Source organism: Salmo salar, chromosome 04, assembly GCF_965601325.2.
Source record: "Salmo salar chromosome 04, fSalSal1, whole genome shotgun sequence".
Classification (NCBI taxonomy): domain Eukaryota; kingdom Metazoa; phylum Chordata; class Actinopteri; order Salmoniformes; family Salmonidae; genus Salmo; species Salmo salar.
Genome location: NC_138294.1, coordinates 21,104,107 through 21,118,574, shown reverse-complemented (window position 1 = coordinate 21,118,574; position 14,468 = coordinate 21,104,107). Strand labels below are relative to the sequence as shown.

The following is a 14,468-nucleotide window of genomic DNA, read 5'->3' as shown; positions in this document are numbered from 1 at the left end:
GAAAAGTCACTTGGTAAAAACACAATTACGTTTGGATGGCGGTTTAAAATACTTTTCTTCTTTCAGCTCCGGAGGAAGATGTCCTCAAAGGCAAACAGTCCATCAGAAGTCAGGCGCTGGGAAATCAGAACTCTGAGAGTGAGATATTATTGGATGGCGACGATGACACTCTATCATCCTTGGAGGAGAAGGAATTGGAGAACCTAACAGGTAACGCATGCAGCTCATCCGTTTTCATGTCCCAGCGCGCATCATCTAGAGGGGGCTGGGAACGCACGTTGGTTGAATTCTCCCCCTCCCGCCTTTAAAGCGTCTCCATTTCTAACGCGTGCGGGTACTGCTACGGGTACTTTGAGGCGCGCATGCAGGATAACGGGGCTCCGGAACGGTTAATAAGGGGGGATAACCTCCCCAGCGCCTCCCATTACCCCTGGAGTCTCATGATGCTTTGTGATGATCTGGCTTTGGGGGAGGAGGAGATAATAACACACACAAACATGTCCCATTGGCGCTTGTTTACAAGTTCACATATCTCAAAGCAAAGCGCATTTTTGTTTGTAATAAAATTATAGTACATAAGTACCAACACGCTTGTGTAATATGATTCATAGTTAGCTTTTGACACAGTAATTATTTAATTTTTTATCATTGAGAGGTTGAGAATTGGCCTATAATTCAAGAAGTGAACTGTGCGTTTTGTCTAAATGTTTTTGCCTCGAGGTTAATTTCTATTTTGGATCCTACCTCAGACTTCCTTTATGTTAAATGTTAAATGAAAACCGCAAATTTGTACTCGTGACAAGTGCGATATTTTTGACACATGCATCGCATGTGGGCCTATTTTATGATTGGGCATAGCGTATAGGTGCACCGCGCACGGCTTTTAGCTAAACGGTATTATTTTCACATTTTAGAATAGCACTATGGACCTTAAACATTTTCTGTGTCTTTAGTTGTTTATAATTGCTCTAAATGTGCAGTTTTCCTATATGAATCCATGTCGAATAAATAGTATAGGCTGAGATCAAAACGACTGTAGGCCTTGCCGTTAACAAGACTCAAACACATACAATGAAGTTGCTGTCCAATTTCTTATCCACTTTAAATCCATTATCTCACACCCATATTGATGTAAATGTAGCTCCCTATACCTGGAACTCCTATCGGACTATTAGTTATGTTACTAACCGGATTGCATCCTATATAATCCTTAATTTCCCCACATCATGGCTTTCCACTATAACTTGTTCACCCACTGTAGACTAATATAAATGCGCTCAGAGCGCAATTTATATAAAAAAAAACAACGCCCACGATGACAATAGGATTAAGGGGAGATTCCATGCATAATAAAGTGACATGGATTCTGAAATGAAGTGGAAATTGTCATGTGGTTCTCCTACTCCTCTGACTAGACAGACAGGACGCAGCGTCCCAGTACAGGCAGCTGTCTGTCTGAACAACACCAGGTGTAATTGAATGTCTCCATGGCAGTGATTGAAAAATGTTATTTCGCGCCCGGATTACATGCTAATGCTCACAATGCTCGGAGGGCTAAGGGGGGAGGGAGGGGGAGACGGCAACAAATGAACATATCTGTTTATTCCATAGCCACCCGTTTCGGAAAGACGTGGGTGCTTTGGGGAAATCAAGCCGGGCTCTGAAGCCCCTTTCTGCCGCGCGGTACATCAGCAAATACAATGCTTCTGCACACGTGGAGAGCGGGGCAGGAGCGGCAAGAGCTTACACGGTGATCCCTCGAGCGGCCTTCTCATTGTCATACTGGCATAAATTAAGATTGATGAGAGATTAAACAGACGTAGCACCAGCCCGCAATCAATGGGGCCTGATTGACAGCTGATTCTATTTTTTGACAAAGCTGGTCTGTCTTGGGTTACGCAGATGCTGATATTTTACTCAGCGGGTCAAACCACCTCTCCCTCCCCGTAGTCTAAAGAGGAACTGTTCAGATCGTAGTGATTCTGCTTTCAGTTCTTAACAACACGCCATATTAGATCTAACTCGATCTAGCAAGGAAATGAGGTCTAATAATAGTCTAATAATAATTGTGAAATGTAAATTGCATTCTTAATTTCAATTGCAGTTACACAAATCATTTGCATGCAGTTTTAAGCTAGAAATTATACAATTGAGAATTATATTTATTTTTCTCCTTGACCTCGCATTTGATAGACAGGCCGATACAACCGACCCATCGCCTCGACCAGGGCTGCCCAACCCTCTTCGTGGAGATCTACTGTCCTGTAGGTTTTCAGTCCAACCCTAATTTAGCATATCTGATACAGCTAGTTAAGGTCTTGTTGAGCAGCTAATTAGTAGAATCAGGTGTGTTAAATTAGGAAGGTAGATCACCAGGAAGAGGGTTGGCAGCCCTGGCCTAGAGCAAATATTTTCCCTCATTAAAAATGCATATGTGGCCTTCTCTATATTGGTATGGTATTTTCACGGAGACAAACGGAGCCATCGAAGTCAGTGCGTGTCGTTGTTGAGTTTATATGTTTACTTTTACACGCTGTTGCCCTTTGAAAAAAACTCTCTTTTTTCGAGGAGGAGAAGGGGGTGATTTTTTTTAAAGCGGGCTAATGTTTGCTTTCTGGCCCGTGCCGTTGTTGGGCCCTGTCTGTCTCCTAGGCCCTGTAAACATGAGCACTAGCGCTCAGCTGGTCGCCCCAGCGGTGGTGGTGAAAGGAACGCTGTCCATCACCGCGTCTGAACTCTACTTCGAGGTGGATGAAGAAGAGGCCAGCTTTAAGACGATCGATCCAAAGGTAAGAGAAGGGCTTTAACTTCCATGGATCCAAAGCAGGCCCTCCCGTCATTCTGTAAAACCAGCTTTCAAAATGGCTCAGGCCTTTCTCCCAGTCCTTCCCTGGCCCCAGCACCTCCAAGTCATGCCTTTCTGCAGCATAAAGCCGTTATAAGAATGTAATAAATAACTCCAAATAATGAACATGCATAGACTAAAAGCCTTTAGGCTATTGCATGACACTGTAAGCACCCTCGACTTCTGCGATCATCATCAAGTCAAATAATTATTGAATAATCCAAATGTACACCGAGACTCAATAATCTCTATAATTGAGATTATAACAATCGTATAGGCTATGATGCTGTTGTGTGGTGTGTGTGTATTTGCGTTGTGAAAGTGAACATTAAGCAATAGCTTCACTCGTGGTTGAATTGCATTGGTTTAGTGGGCTACGTCATTGACAACATCACGTCTCTCTGAAAACGGGTGTTTGCTCTGCGGATTCGATACACAAAGGCCTCGGAGCCAGCAGAAGCATCACAAGCAAACGTTTGAAAAATAAGTTAGTCTGTCGCACATCAGAATACAATGTGCCAGATATAGAGAGACGACTAGGCCTGCTCTTCTTCCTTCTGGTCTTTCAGTTGTTCGTGAAATACAGCCCAGGAATCAGGAATACTGTGTAGGCCCAATGGCTTATGTTGTGGTAAGTTTTGTTGAGAATCAAAAACCATGAAATTACTTGAATTTATTATTCGACACCTTTGAAATGTAGCCTAAATGACTCATTTGAATATCCTAAATAACAGGCTATAGTAATGAATATTAATTTCAAAATATCCTCGTTCTATTTGTGTTCAACAGTTCAGTGGTAAACCAAATAGGCTGCTGCTAATGGATAGCCTACTGTACTAATATAACCGCGTGGTGTTTAGTCGCTCGTAGTGAAAGCGATATGAATCAGGTCTCGTTAAGAAATGGGCCCTGACTTTCCCTGGCAAGTCATTGAGTGACAGTTGTGTATCTTTGTTTCCAGCAGTCTGCGCCCAGGGTTATTGGCAATAACAACAATATAATCAACAATTATAATCATAATATAGTTATAATAACAGATAAGTTCATGAATCAACCTTTGAGGTTTTGATTTTCATGCGTTAACATTTTCCTATTGAAACGGCAAATGAATTCATCTGAATTTAGCAATGGTCTGTTCTGGTGAATGAGCCTACTACAAGTGGTTGTTGTGTTTCTCTTTATCCTCATGCAGTTTTTTCGCCCCAATCTCTCCCTATCTCCCCAATAGTTAATACACAGTAATAACAGACATGCATACCGGTGTGTTTAAATAGGATTTTTTTTTGCAGTCATATAGCCTATCGACATCAAACTGTCGACTAAATAGACGTTATTATTTTGTTAAAACAATTTGCATCAAATCGAACTAAATTATAGTGTGCTATATTAATTATTCCAAGACGAAAATTAATGTATGTTCTTTGATATGCATAATAATGCAAAACTCGTAATTTGTATCAAATTAATCTAGGCCCAAGATTTGCCAAATGTACATTTATTAGTATTAACATTCCTTTTTTACGCACATGAATTCTGTTTTTCACACAGGAATTGATTCCACGATCCTCTTTATCTAGTAAATATAAATTACATTTCTATTACTCTTACTAAACAATGCCAGTTCTCAAAACATGTATACAAACACAAGGCCAAGTTGTAATGTTTTCTTCGTTTTATTAACATTTCAGTTTAAGGTCACGTAATGAAAAATTGGAACTTGGCACGCTACATTTCTATTCTTTCACTTAAAGATTTTGTGCATATAATTTTAAATAAACATTTATTCACTTTGTGAAAACATTTCAAACAAAACAACAAAAAAGTATTACATTTAGCTTAATGTACCTTCACGTTCTCTCTCTGTCCCATTTCACTCCGTTGTAAAAGTTTATTTTGTTTGCTTGTTTTTAGTTTGTCAATTGTTTCACATTGCTCGGAGAACCCAGGATCATGACGTTTTCCTCCACTCTGAGGTGATCTCAAAACGTCACCTCGGCCCTAAATAGCAATAGTATCACAATCAGACAGTTCGACAGTTTATAATTTGTCCAAACTTTTTGCATTAGTGAGGATTTCCCTCGCCAGTCTCCACGTCTGCTTTGCTGCAGCTTCCAGGGCCGAGTGGGGCTTCCCCTGAAACAGGTCCAAATTTGGTAAGAAATAATGAGGGCATCTGCGGCACTGCAAACACGAGATGAGCTGCAGCAGAATTCCGTTGATTCGATCTCCGAGGCAGGACTCGTCCCAGTCGGTCTCTCTCGGGTGTTTCTCACACTCATACAGCAGCAGGGTCTTCATGTGGTAGCTCTGGAGTGGCTGACCGGGTAGCTCGAGATGACGGTCGCGGAGAGTCTTCAGGACCGAGAGGCATCTTTTCCTGCATCCCGCCATCAGGAGCCTATTCTCGGCCTCGCTGAACTGCAAGACCCAGGCGTCACTCTCAGCCGAGCTCTGTTTCCCGGTCAACGAGTAGCACTCTTTGGAGAGAAGGTTAAAGCCCTCGGCCTTGACCTCGGCCACCCGGTTCGGACCAGGCCAGGGGATATGGGGCATGGGCCACTGGGCAGCGCTCCTAGGCCAGATCCCTGTGCACTTGAACGCAGGGGTGATCTGAACCACGTATCTCTCCCGGATCCTTAGTTTTACCTCACTTGTGTCTGCTACCATTTTAACCACGTCACGGTAGCTACACTTATCCACCGCTTGCGCCACCAGAGTCTGAAACCTTGAGCGGATCTTCCGGGCGGAAAGGTAGCCCGAGGCCGTTATGAACTCGACCCAGAGAGACATACTTCTTTTGCGGCCGTCGCTCAGCTTCAGTACAGCGCAGCCGGGCAGAGAACCGTCGTCAACAAAGTTGAACACTCCCATCTGGTTGAGGTAGAGGACCACCTCGAACTCGTTGGGGGCGATGACCTCCATCCCCTCGAAGCGCGCCTCTATCTCGCTGAGAGAGGAGATGAACCGGGGTTCCTGCACCTCGACCTCCTTCAGGACGTCCGACACTACCTTACACACCTCCCGGATAGTCTTTGCAATGGCCGCTTTTCGAGTTTGGCATCTCTCGCTGTAGTATTTGTTGAGCTGGTAGACCAGCTTTGCCTGCGTCGCGATCATGTTTGGGCAGAGGTCCGGGCTGTACACCGGTGAGTCGCAGTACGTTGACGGATCCAATGCTTACCGGTAAAGCCAGAGGCGAAACGCTCTTCCCCAAGCAATGGAAAAAATATACAATTCAACTTTTTTTGCGTACACAGCGGATGGACGTCAGACAGTGTCGGAAGGAAACCGATAGGGATGCAACGTAATAGGCTACTAAATATCAGTCATATGCAGTGGGCAGCCCCAGAATGGGGTGGGCTCAGTGTACAATATAATACCGTCCGTGTCCTCGCGCTTGCAGACCCTAAAGGATAAAGCTCTGGTCGTGACCACTCATCTCTCCTTGTCCGTTCGGTTGAACGTGAAAACTACGCGTTATTCTCCTACCTTGCCCCACTGTTGTCCACACTCAGCTGTGCGAGCTGGACTTGTGTAGTTTATGAATGGTCCCCTAGAAGAGTGAAAGGGGTCGGGCTTCTCCTCATGCAATCAACGGCGGAGCTGTCAGTGCAACCAGCCAATCAGAGGCCTCTCCGACAAGCACTCTTTCAGGAGAGGCACACTTTCGCTCTCCAACATCCTGCGCGCGGAGCCTCTGCTCCCAGGTCGAGATATAGGAAGATAAACGGTTCCTTTTCGTATACACACTTTGTGCTCTTTTCTACGAAGTATATTTAATACGTTTTAAAGACAGCTGTGTCTCTTTTGCCTTGACCTAGCCTTTTTTCCCCCAGGTGTGCACGTGCTCAATATAAAATGGAACTATTTAGAAGGAGAATAGGTTGCGCATTGAGTGATGCAGGATACCTGGCAAGGGAAGTGTTTATTTACTTGCTCGCTTCATGTCTGAATGGCATCAATTTGGAACCCTTTCGTTTTTCTATGGCAGTTAATGAGGCTTGATACTCCTTTATAAACATGAGCACTAATGTTTTAATCGCTTTTGACTATGTAACCAATACTTAAAAAAAATGCTGTACAGTTATTGTATGTATGCATTATTGGACTATTCGTGCATTTGCATATTTCTAGTGAATTGGTAATTTATGTATATCAAGACATTTTTGACTGATGTTTTATGACGTTTATGCGTCAAGAAACAAGAAAGACTAATTTTATTAGAAAGCGCGTCTCCAGGCTGCGGGTTCAACACGGTGTGTGATAATCAGCTTAACGAGATAAATCGAATGTTCAGTGAGTGTACAATATTTCTAATATTTGTGTTTTTTTCCATAAAATAGCATATCATTTTTGTTTTCCTGATTTTCAGTATTTTTTTCTCTCCAATCTAATAGGCTAGAAGTTGTTCACATTTCAAACCTCTAACATATGCACTTGTCTTAAGGGACATGCTTTTTGTTGTGCCTGGTGATTTCATCTTGGTGTATCGTGACAATAGATTATAGGCCTGAATAGTTCAAATGACACCCAGTAATTTCCCTCGGATATCGGATTAAAGAGCAACAACCTTCCCCTCACCGAAATGTGGTTTATTGTTTTCCCATACCAATTTGGCCTACTAATTTCCCTAATATTCTATCGGACAAATTAACATCATATTACTTCCATATTTGACCCATTTCATGTCATTGCACAATTTAAGAACGGAGAACAATTCCGCCTAGAATTGATGCGCACTGCACGCACCTGCAGTGCAAGTTTTAGCACGCGTGTAATTATAAAATGTGATGAACGATAATAAGACTATAGGCCTATTATTTTAATTGACATCGTAAGACCCTTTGGGATGTTAAAAACGTGGTATTCCGTAGTTCTTCAATACTATGTTTGGGGCCTGTTTTATTGCAGCCTATTTGCCCTTGTCGTTTTATAAAGCGCATGTTACATTAATAATGCCTAATTCAGAAAAAAGCAAAAGGTCTGATGTTTCTCTTTTCACATTCTTATTACAACAATTTAAATATGTAATTGATTTCCAAGAAGCTCAATTATATTTTTTAAATCACTCTAAAGACAAACAACCGGCTTTTTCTTTGTCATTGTGCGCTGTGCGTGGTTTTCTAAAAATGCACGTACTTTTAATCTGGTCATCGCTTTATCGGCGCGTGAACCTTGTCGGTGATGAATAATAAACGGACAGGGGTTCTTCGCGCGGGCCCGGGATTGTAATTGAAGTCCTCTTATCACCCCAGACTTCATGTTAGATGACTTAAGAACCAATCACCGTCTCCTCGCGGGCACAGCACCGAGACGCGCGGGGAGAAGGCGGGGTGTGAGACTGCTCCTCAGACAGTGATGCTGCAATAGAATGGCCCAAAAAATAACGCCTCAGTTAAATGAAAGCTACTTAAGTTAAAGTCCTCTTTCCAAAACTATTGATCTATCTGAAGCTTATTTTCCCGTCCTCCCGTTGTAGACTACTCAAGTTAATGAGGCGCAGGTTGTTAGGAGCTTTGGCATTAAATTCATTAGGGAGTCAATTGGACATTCTCTGTCCAGTGGACGTCGTTTTTTATGTCGGGATCCCTCGAGGCTTTTGGCCTAATTAGACATAAGTGTTTTAATTGCAACGACTTTTTGGCTATTTGGAGATGGAAATATCTCCAGGTCCTTGTTGTGGTGTTAAGCAAAGCACTCAACGATGTAATTACGGGGAGTTAACATGGCTTATCAAAAATCTATATTGATGATATGAAAACCTTCTTTCGCATTCTTATGTACATTATGACGTTATTTCAAATGTATATTTTTTCCCTTTTCAAATATATTTTTATCATACAATAGTCAGCGAAGCTAGTTTAACATGTGTTTAGACATATGGGGGAAAACTGCATTTACAGATTGGTTGGCCCTTTAAACGGAGACAGACTAACATTTTAAATGTAATTGATGTTAATATTAGTAAATGACTGAAACACTATTGTCTCAATGTTATGCAGGCTTTATACAGCCAATGCCTTTTTTTGTAATTTAGTATGACTAAAACACAACTATTATTTCCCATTTTGGAAAATATGCTTTTTGTGCCAAATATACATTATGTTTCCCACAGATTGGTCAGCATGACCACTACACAGAGGTTAAGGGACTGAAACATTCCTGGAATACTCATGTACTCTATTTAGCTTTAGTTTCTCATGCTCACCACATTCATTGTAGCATCGGGTTTAGCTGAAGACTGGAAAATGCAACCACTGAAAATACAGTGTGGATACTGAAATAAGCCACAAAGTTGCCAGAAACCAAGTGATGAAGTGTTTTTCAGTTTTTCTCTGCAAACACTTAAAAAAAAAAAATAACAGTAAGATGGCAAATGCCTGCTTGTCATTGTCATAGATTCCAGTAGTATTGATGAAGCCACTAACACTACAGAGAGTACAGATTACTGTAGTGTAGGAGATGGGTTTGGCTGATATTTGGGGAGACATCTTCTTTGATATGCTACTCCAGATATTGCAATATCTGATACAATCGTTTTGCGCAGTTAATGAGTAAATCATTCCAGCCTGTGTTGTTTTTGTGCTTATTTACAATAGTAACGTTAAATCATCTTTGTGTTGTGAAACAATAAGGCTTAGTTAATTAATTTAGACTTCATTTTCAACATATTTAAACAGCCTAAGTGATAAAACTGCACCGTTTTTGATTTGTAAAGTTCAAATCGAGTAGTCTTGCACTTCACGATATATCGTCAATGTCAAATATCGCGATATTCAATTTGATCATATATCGGCCCAACCCTAGTAGGTGACCTCGGGACGGATTCACAAAACTCACTATCTTGATTAACTAACTATAAGCCGAGATGTTGAAAAACTATATAACTGTAATTAAGGGGTGTGTCCGTTGGATATATTAATTTAATTGAGGGATTTGTTTTATTGGCTATTTCCTGGTTCAAGTTAAGTAATGTAACCTCAAGTCTATGTGATAATTTTCACTTATGATGAGTGTATTTGGTGTTTCCACATATACAGTGCATTCGGAAAGTATTCAGACCCCTTAACTTTTTCCACATTTTGTTATGTTACAGCCTTATTCTAAAATTGATTAAATCGTTTTTTCCCCCCCATCACACAATTCCCCATTATGACAAAGTAAAAAACGTAATTTTTTGTTGTTGTGCAAAATCGGAAATATCACATTTCCATAAGTATTCAGACCCTTTACTCAGTACTTTGTTGAAGCACATTCGACTCTTCTTGGGTATGACGCTACAAGGTTGACACACCTGTATTTGGGGAGTTTCTCCCATTCTTCTCTGCAGTTCCTCTCAAGCTCCGTCAGGTTGGATGGGGAACGTTGCTGCACATCTATTTTCAGGTCTCTCTAGAGATGTTAGAAGCCACTCTTCAGAAAAAGGCAGATGACAGCATGATGCTGCCACCCCCATGCTTCACCGTAGGGATGGTGCCAGGTTTCCTCCAGACGTGAAGCTTGGCATTCAGGCCAAATAATTAAATCTTGGTTTCATCAGACCAGAGTCCCCCCCTCCTCCCTTTTTGTACACTCGCTGTTTGTTTGTTACCTATGCATGGTCACTTCGCCCCCACCTACATGTACAGATTACCTCAACTAGCCTGTACCCCTGCACACTGACTTGGTACTGGTGCCCCCTGTATATAGCCTCGTTATTGTTATTCTTATTGTGTTATCTTTATTATTACGTTTTATTTTAGTCTACTTGGTAAATATTTTCTTCTTCTTGAACTGCACTGTTGATTAAGGCGTGTAAGTAAGCATTTCACGGTAAAGTCTACACTTGTTGTATTCGGCGCATGTGACAAATACATTTTGATTTGATTTATTTCTCATGGTCTGAGAGACTTTAGGTGATTTTTGGCATTCTCCAAGCAGGCTGTCCTGCCTTTTTCTGAAGAGTGGCTTCTGTATGGCTACTCTACCATAAAGGCCTGATTTGGTGGAGTGCTGCAGAGATGGTTGTCCTTCTGGAAGGTTCCCCCATCTCCACAGAGGAGCTCTGTCAGAGTGACCATTGAGTTCTTGGTCACCTCCCTGACCAAGGCCCTTCTCCCCCGATTGCTCAGTTTGGCCGGGCGGAGGCCATTGTGTTCTTGGGGACTTTAGCTGTTCTTCGACACGATCATGTCTCGGAGCTCTACGGACAATTCCTTCGACCTCATAACTTGGTTTTTGCTCTGACATGCACTGTCAACTGTGGGACCTTATATAGACGTGTGTGCCTTTCCAAATCATGTCCAATCGATTGAATTTACCACAGGTGGACTCTAATCAAGTTGTAGAAACATCTCAAGGATGATCAATGGAAACAGGATGCACCTGAGCTCAATTATGGGTGTCTCATAACAAAGGTTCTGAATACTTATGTAAATAAGGTGTTTCCTTTTCTTTCGTTTTTATACATTTGCAAACATTTTAAAAACCTGTTTTGACTTTGTCATTATGGGGTATTATGTGTAGATTAATGAGAAAAAAAATGTATTTAATCTATTTTAGAATAAGGCTGTAATGTAACAAAATGTGGAAAAAGTCAAGGGGTCTGAATACTTTCTGAATGCACAGTATAGGCATGCTATACACGCGCACACACACACACACACACACACACAAACACACCCTTCTCAAGAAAATGCAATCTGGCAATTTTCGCATGATCCTGCATATTTGGTATTTTGTATTACCCATCTCTGTTTTCTAAACCTGTTCCTATCTTTGATTTACAGTTGGTGGAGTGGCGTTCATGTCAGTGTAGTAGTCAACCTACAACATACACCTCCTATCTGTTGTTATTTGCAATGTTCTGGATATACCGTAGTAGAATTGACGCTGTCAAGAGACGAGATAAGCCACATAGACGCAAACGTTCATTTGGAAGTTTCTAGCAAAAATACTTGAACTCTAACCGAAAAGGCAAAGTTACATTCGGTACCGCGTGATGTATGGTTTACTTACAACCTTGATTTATTGTGAAGATTTGAAAAATGCAAAACTGTTGAGATTTGACATTCTTTTCCCCTGAATCATGCCCGACTGGAGGAATAGTCGTTCTCAAGGAGCCTTGGCGTGCTGCTTAAGAAAGAAAAAAAGAACGGTTAAGGGTTTTTATTTTAGACTGCAAGACTGTTTAATATCAAAAGCACAGTTCAGTCCCTGAAAGATGAATACACGCCCCAAGGGTGTGTCCCAAATGGCACCCTATTCCCTACATAGTACACTACTTTTGACCAGAGCCCTATGGACCCTGGTCAAAAGTAGTGCACTATATAGGGAACAGGGTGCCATTTGGGATGGGACACGCGCACAGTCGTGAAGATGTCCAAATGTAAAGTAACACGCTAACTGTAGCTTAATGAAATATATGGTGACAGTAAGTATGACTTATAAAGACAAATTGTAAATACACTCTGAATGTCAGACAGGGTCAATATACACATATCTGGAATATAAATTCTTACCTTCATAAGCAACTGAAGCAAAAGTGTCTGAACCGGAGTTCAACTGATTTCACACTGTCGTGACAACACTGCACCTATTAGGGGCAACGCTGCAGAGCTAGAATGTTGTTTTTGTTGTGTGGGTTTCTGGTGTTCAAGTAGTGTCTATGTATGGATGCTATTACTGAGGTTATATTAGGTGTAGTTAGTCATCACAATGTCGTGTAGTTTCAGAGTGTTTGCGTGTGCGTACACATGTGCACGCGCTTGTGTGTATTTTGGCCCCACCCTTTGACCTCTCCTTAATTCATACAAACATTTTGTGTGAATCGTCTTTTGGACTCGTCATTCACTATTCGTTTCAATGTTATCACGAATGTTCCCTCAGCGTGTGGATCTAGAGGGACTTCTTTCAAGGAAAGGCTCGCTTTTGGCGAAAAAGCTATGTGAGGCTGCTTATTCTTAAGGCTTGTCACACTTCCCTCTAGGGTCAGCTGATTTGTAGGAACAGAACGAAAACAAATAGTCTCAGAACCGTAAGGTTGATCCCTCTTAGCCAAACAGAGTTAATTTCCGATAGCCTCCTTCAGAATCCATCATGTTGGAGTACACTACAGAACTGCAGAGATTCTAGAATTCCGTTTCATCTCCGCGCACTTCCGCTTTGGTGTCTGTGCACCTTATATGGCATTTTGGATTCTGGCGTCCATTTGAAGTCATCCAAGGCTATGTTCAGTGCGTCAATGGTGATTATGCTAATCATGCAGATTTTACAGATGTTAATACACATGTTATAATGATTATAATCATTTGGGGGATTTTATGTAGCCAATATATGCCCATGTTATGTTTTAGGGTAAGTGTATAACTAAACACGTCATAGATACTAAACAGCTTAGTTTGAGGCTCTTTTCAGCCTTTTTTGGGGGTTTCTATCGAAGTCCTCTTTTATTCTCTGCCTGTTTATCTCGGTCTGAAAACATCCCGCATTATCAGACGGCTCCTAAAGATCTTTCTCTGGTCTGTATTGAATAGAGTAAAAGAGGATGAGGCCTGTCTGAAGATTCAGTCTTTGTGTGACGACTCCACAGTGATCCTCTCACTCCACAGTGATCCTCTCACTCCACAGTGATCCTCTCACTCCACCAGGACAGGGTCCATAACCCCTCTCTCTCACTCTGCTTTCTGATAAGCACCTCTTTTTCTGACTCACTCGCTCTCGAAAGTACCCCCCCCCCCCCCCCCCCAACACACTACCACATCTGCCCAGCTACTGAAGAGGCTAGCTAGTGAGCTACCAGATTACTCAGCCTAGCCCCAAGGGGTTATGGGATATACGGCTGCTGTTTTTTTAGCACCTGGCTGGCGTACAACACGATGTAGCCAACCATTCCCCCTCGTGTATGCTTTGCCTCCATATATATTCTTCGTTATCCGTTTTCAATGTTGCAGGGAATCTTGACGTCCATACAATCTGCAACTTGACCTGAACATTGGGTCTAAGTAGTGAGTCTGGATAACTCATTGGAACTTGTATGGCAGGTATATTTGCTCGTTAGATGTATCTAATAGATGGTTATAATAATGGTGGTTAGTGGTCATTCTTCTTTAGTGAAATCAATGATGACCAAGATGTATGTCATGGATACGCTCTCTTCTGCCTGTCTGGATACAGATTCATGTTCTTAGACGTCTCCAGTCCCCCCACTGTGAGTAATGGAGATATTTGAAGTAGGAATTCTGACAGAATGAATAACTTTTCCTCAGTGAATACATTAGAATAAATTGGGTTCCTTTACACTCCTCTCTCTCTCTCCCTCTCTGTCTCTCTCTCTCTCTGTCTCTCTCTGTCTCTCTCTCTCTCTGTCTCTCTGTCTCTGATGGTGATGTCTCTCGCTCTCTCGCTCTCTTTCTTGCTCTCGCTCTCTCGCGCGCTCTCTCGCGCTCTCTCTCGCTCTCTTTCTTGCTCTCTCGCTTTCTTTCTCTCTCTCGCTCTCTTTCTTGCTCTCTCGCTTTCTTTCTCTCTCTCGCTCTCTTTCTTGCTCTCTCGCTCTCTTTCTTGCTCTCTCGCTCTCTCGCGCTCTCTCTCGCTCTCTTTCTTGCTCTCTCGCTCTCTTTCTTGCTCTCTCGCTGCTCTCTCGCTC

At 42.0% G+C, this 14,468-nt stretch overlaps 2 protein-coding genes across 2 annotated transcripts in view; one reads left to right on the top strand and one right to left on the bottom strand.

Moving 5' to 3' along the window:
- LOC106602365 (lipopolysaccharide-responsive and beige-like anchor protein) overlaps nt 1-14,468 on the top strand; it is a 333,282-nt gene that overhangs the window by 199,368 nt on the left and 119,446 nt on the right. The window contains 2 exon segments of the mRNA XM_082974174.1: nt 67-210; nt 2,653-2,789. Of these exon segments, the coding sequence (XP_082830300.1) occupies nt 67-210; nt 2,653-2,789 (281 nt within the window).
- Nucleotides 4,496-6,415, bottom strand: LOC106602368 (protein mab-21-like 2). The gene has a single exon (XM_014194962.3). It carries the CDS (start codon nt 5,960-5,962, stop codon nt 4,883-4,885), a length of 1,080 nt encoding a protein of 359 aa, XP_014050437.1. The 5' UTR covers nt 5,963-6,415; the 3' UTR covers nt 4,496-4,882.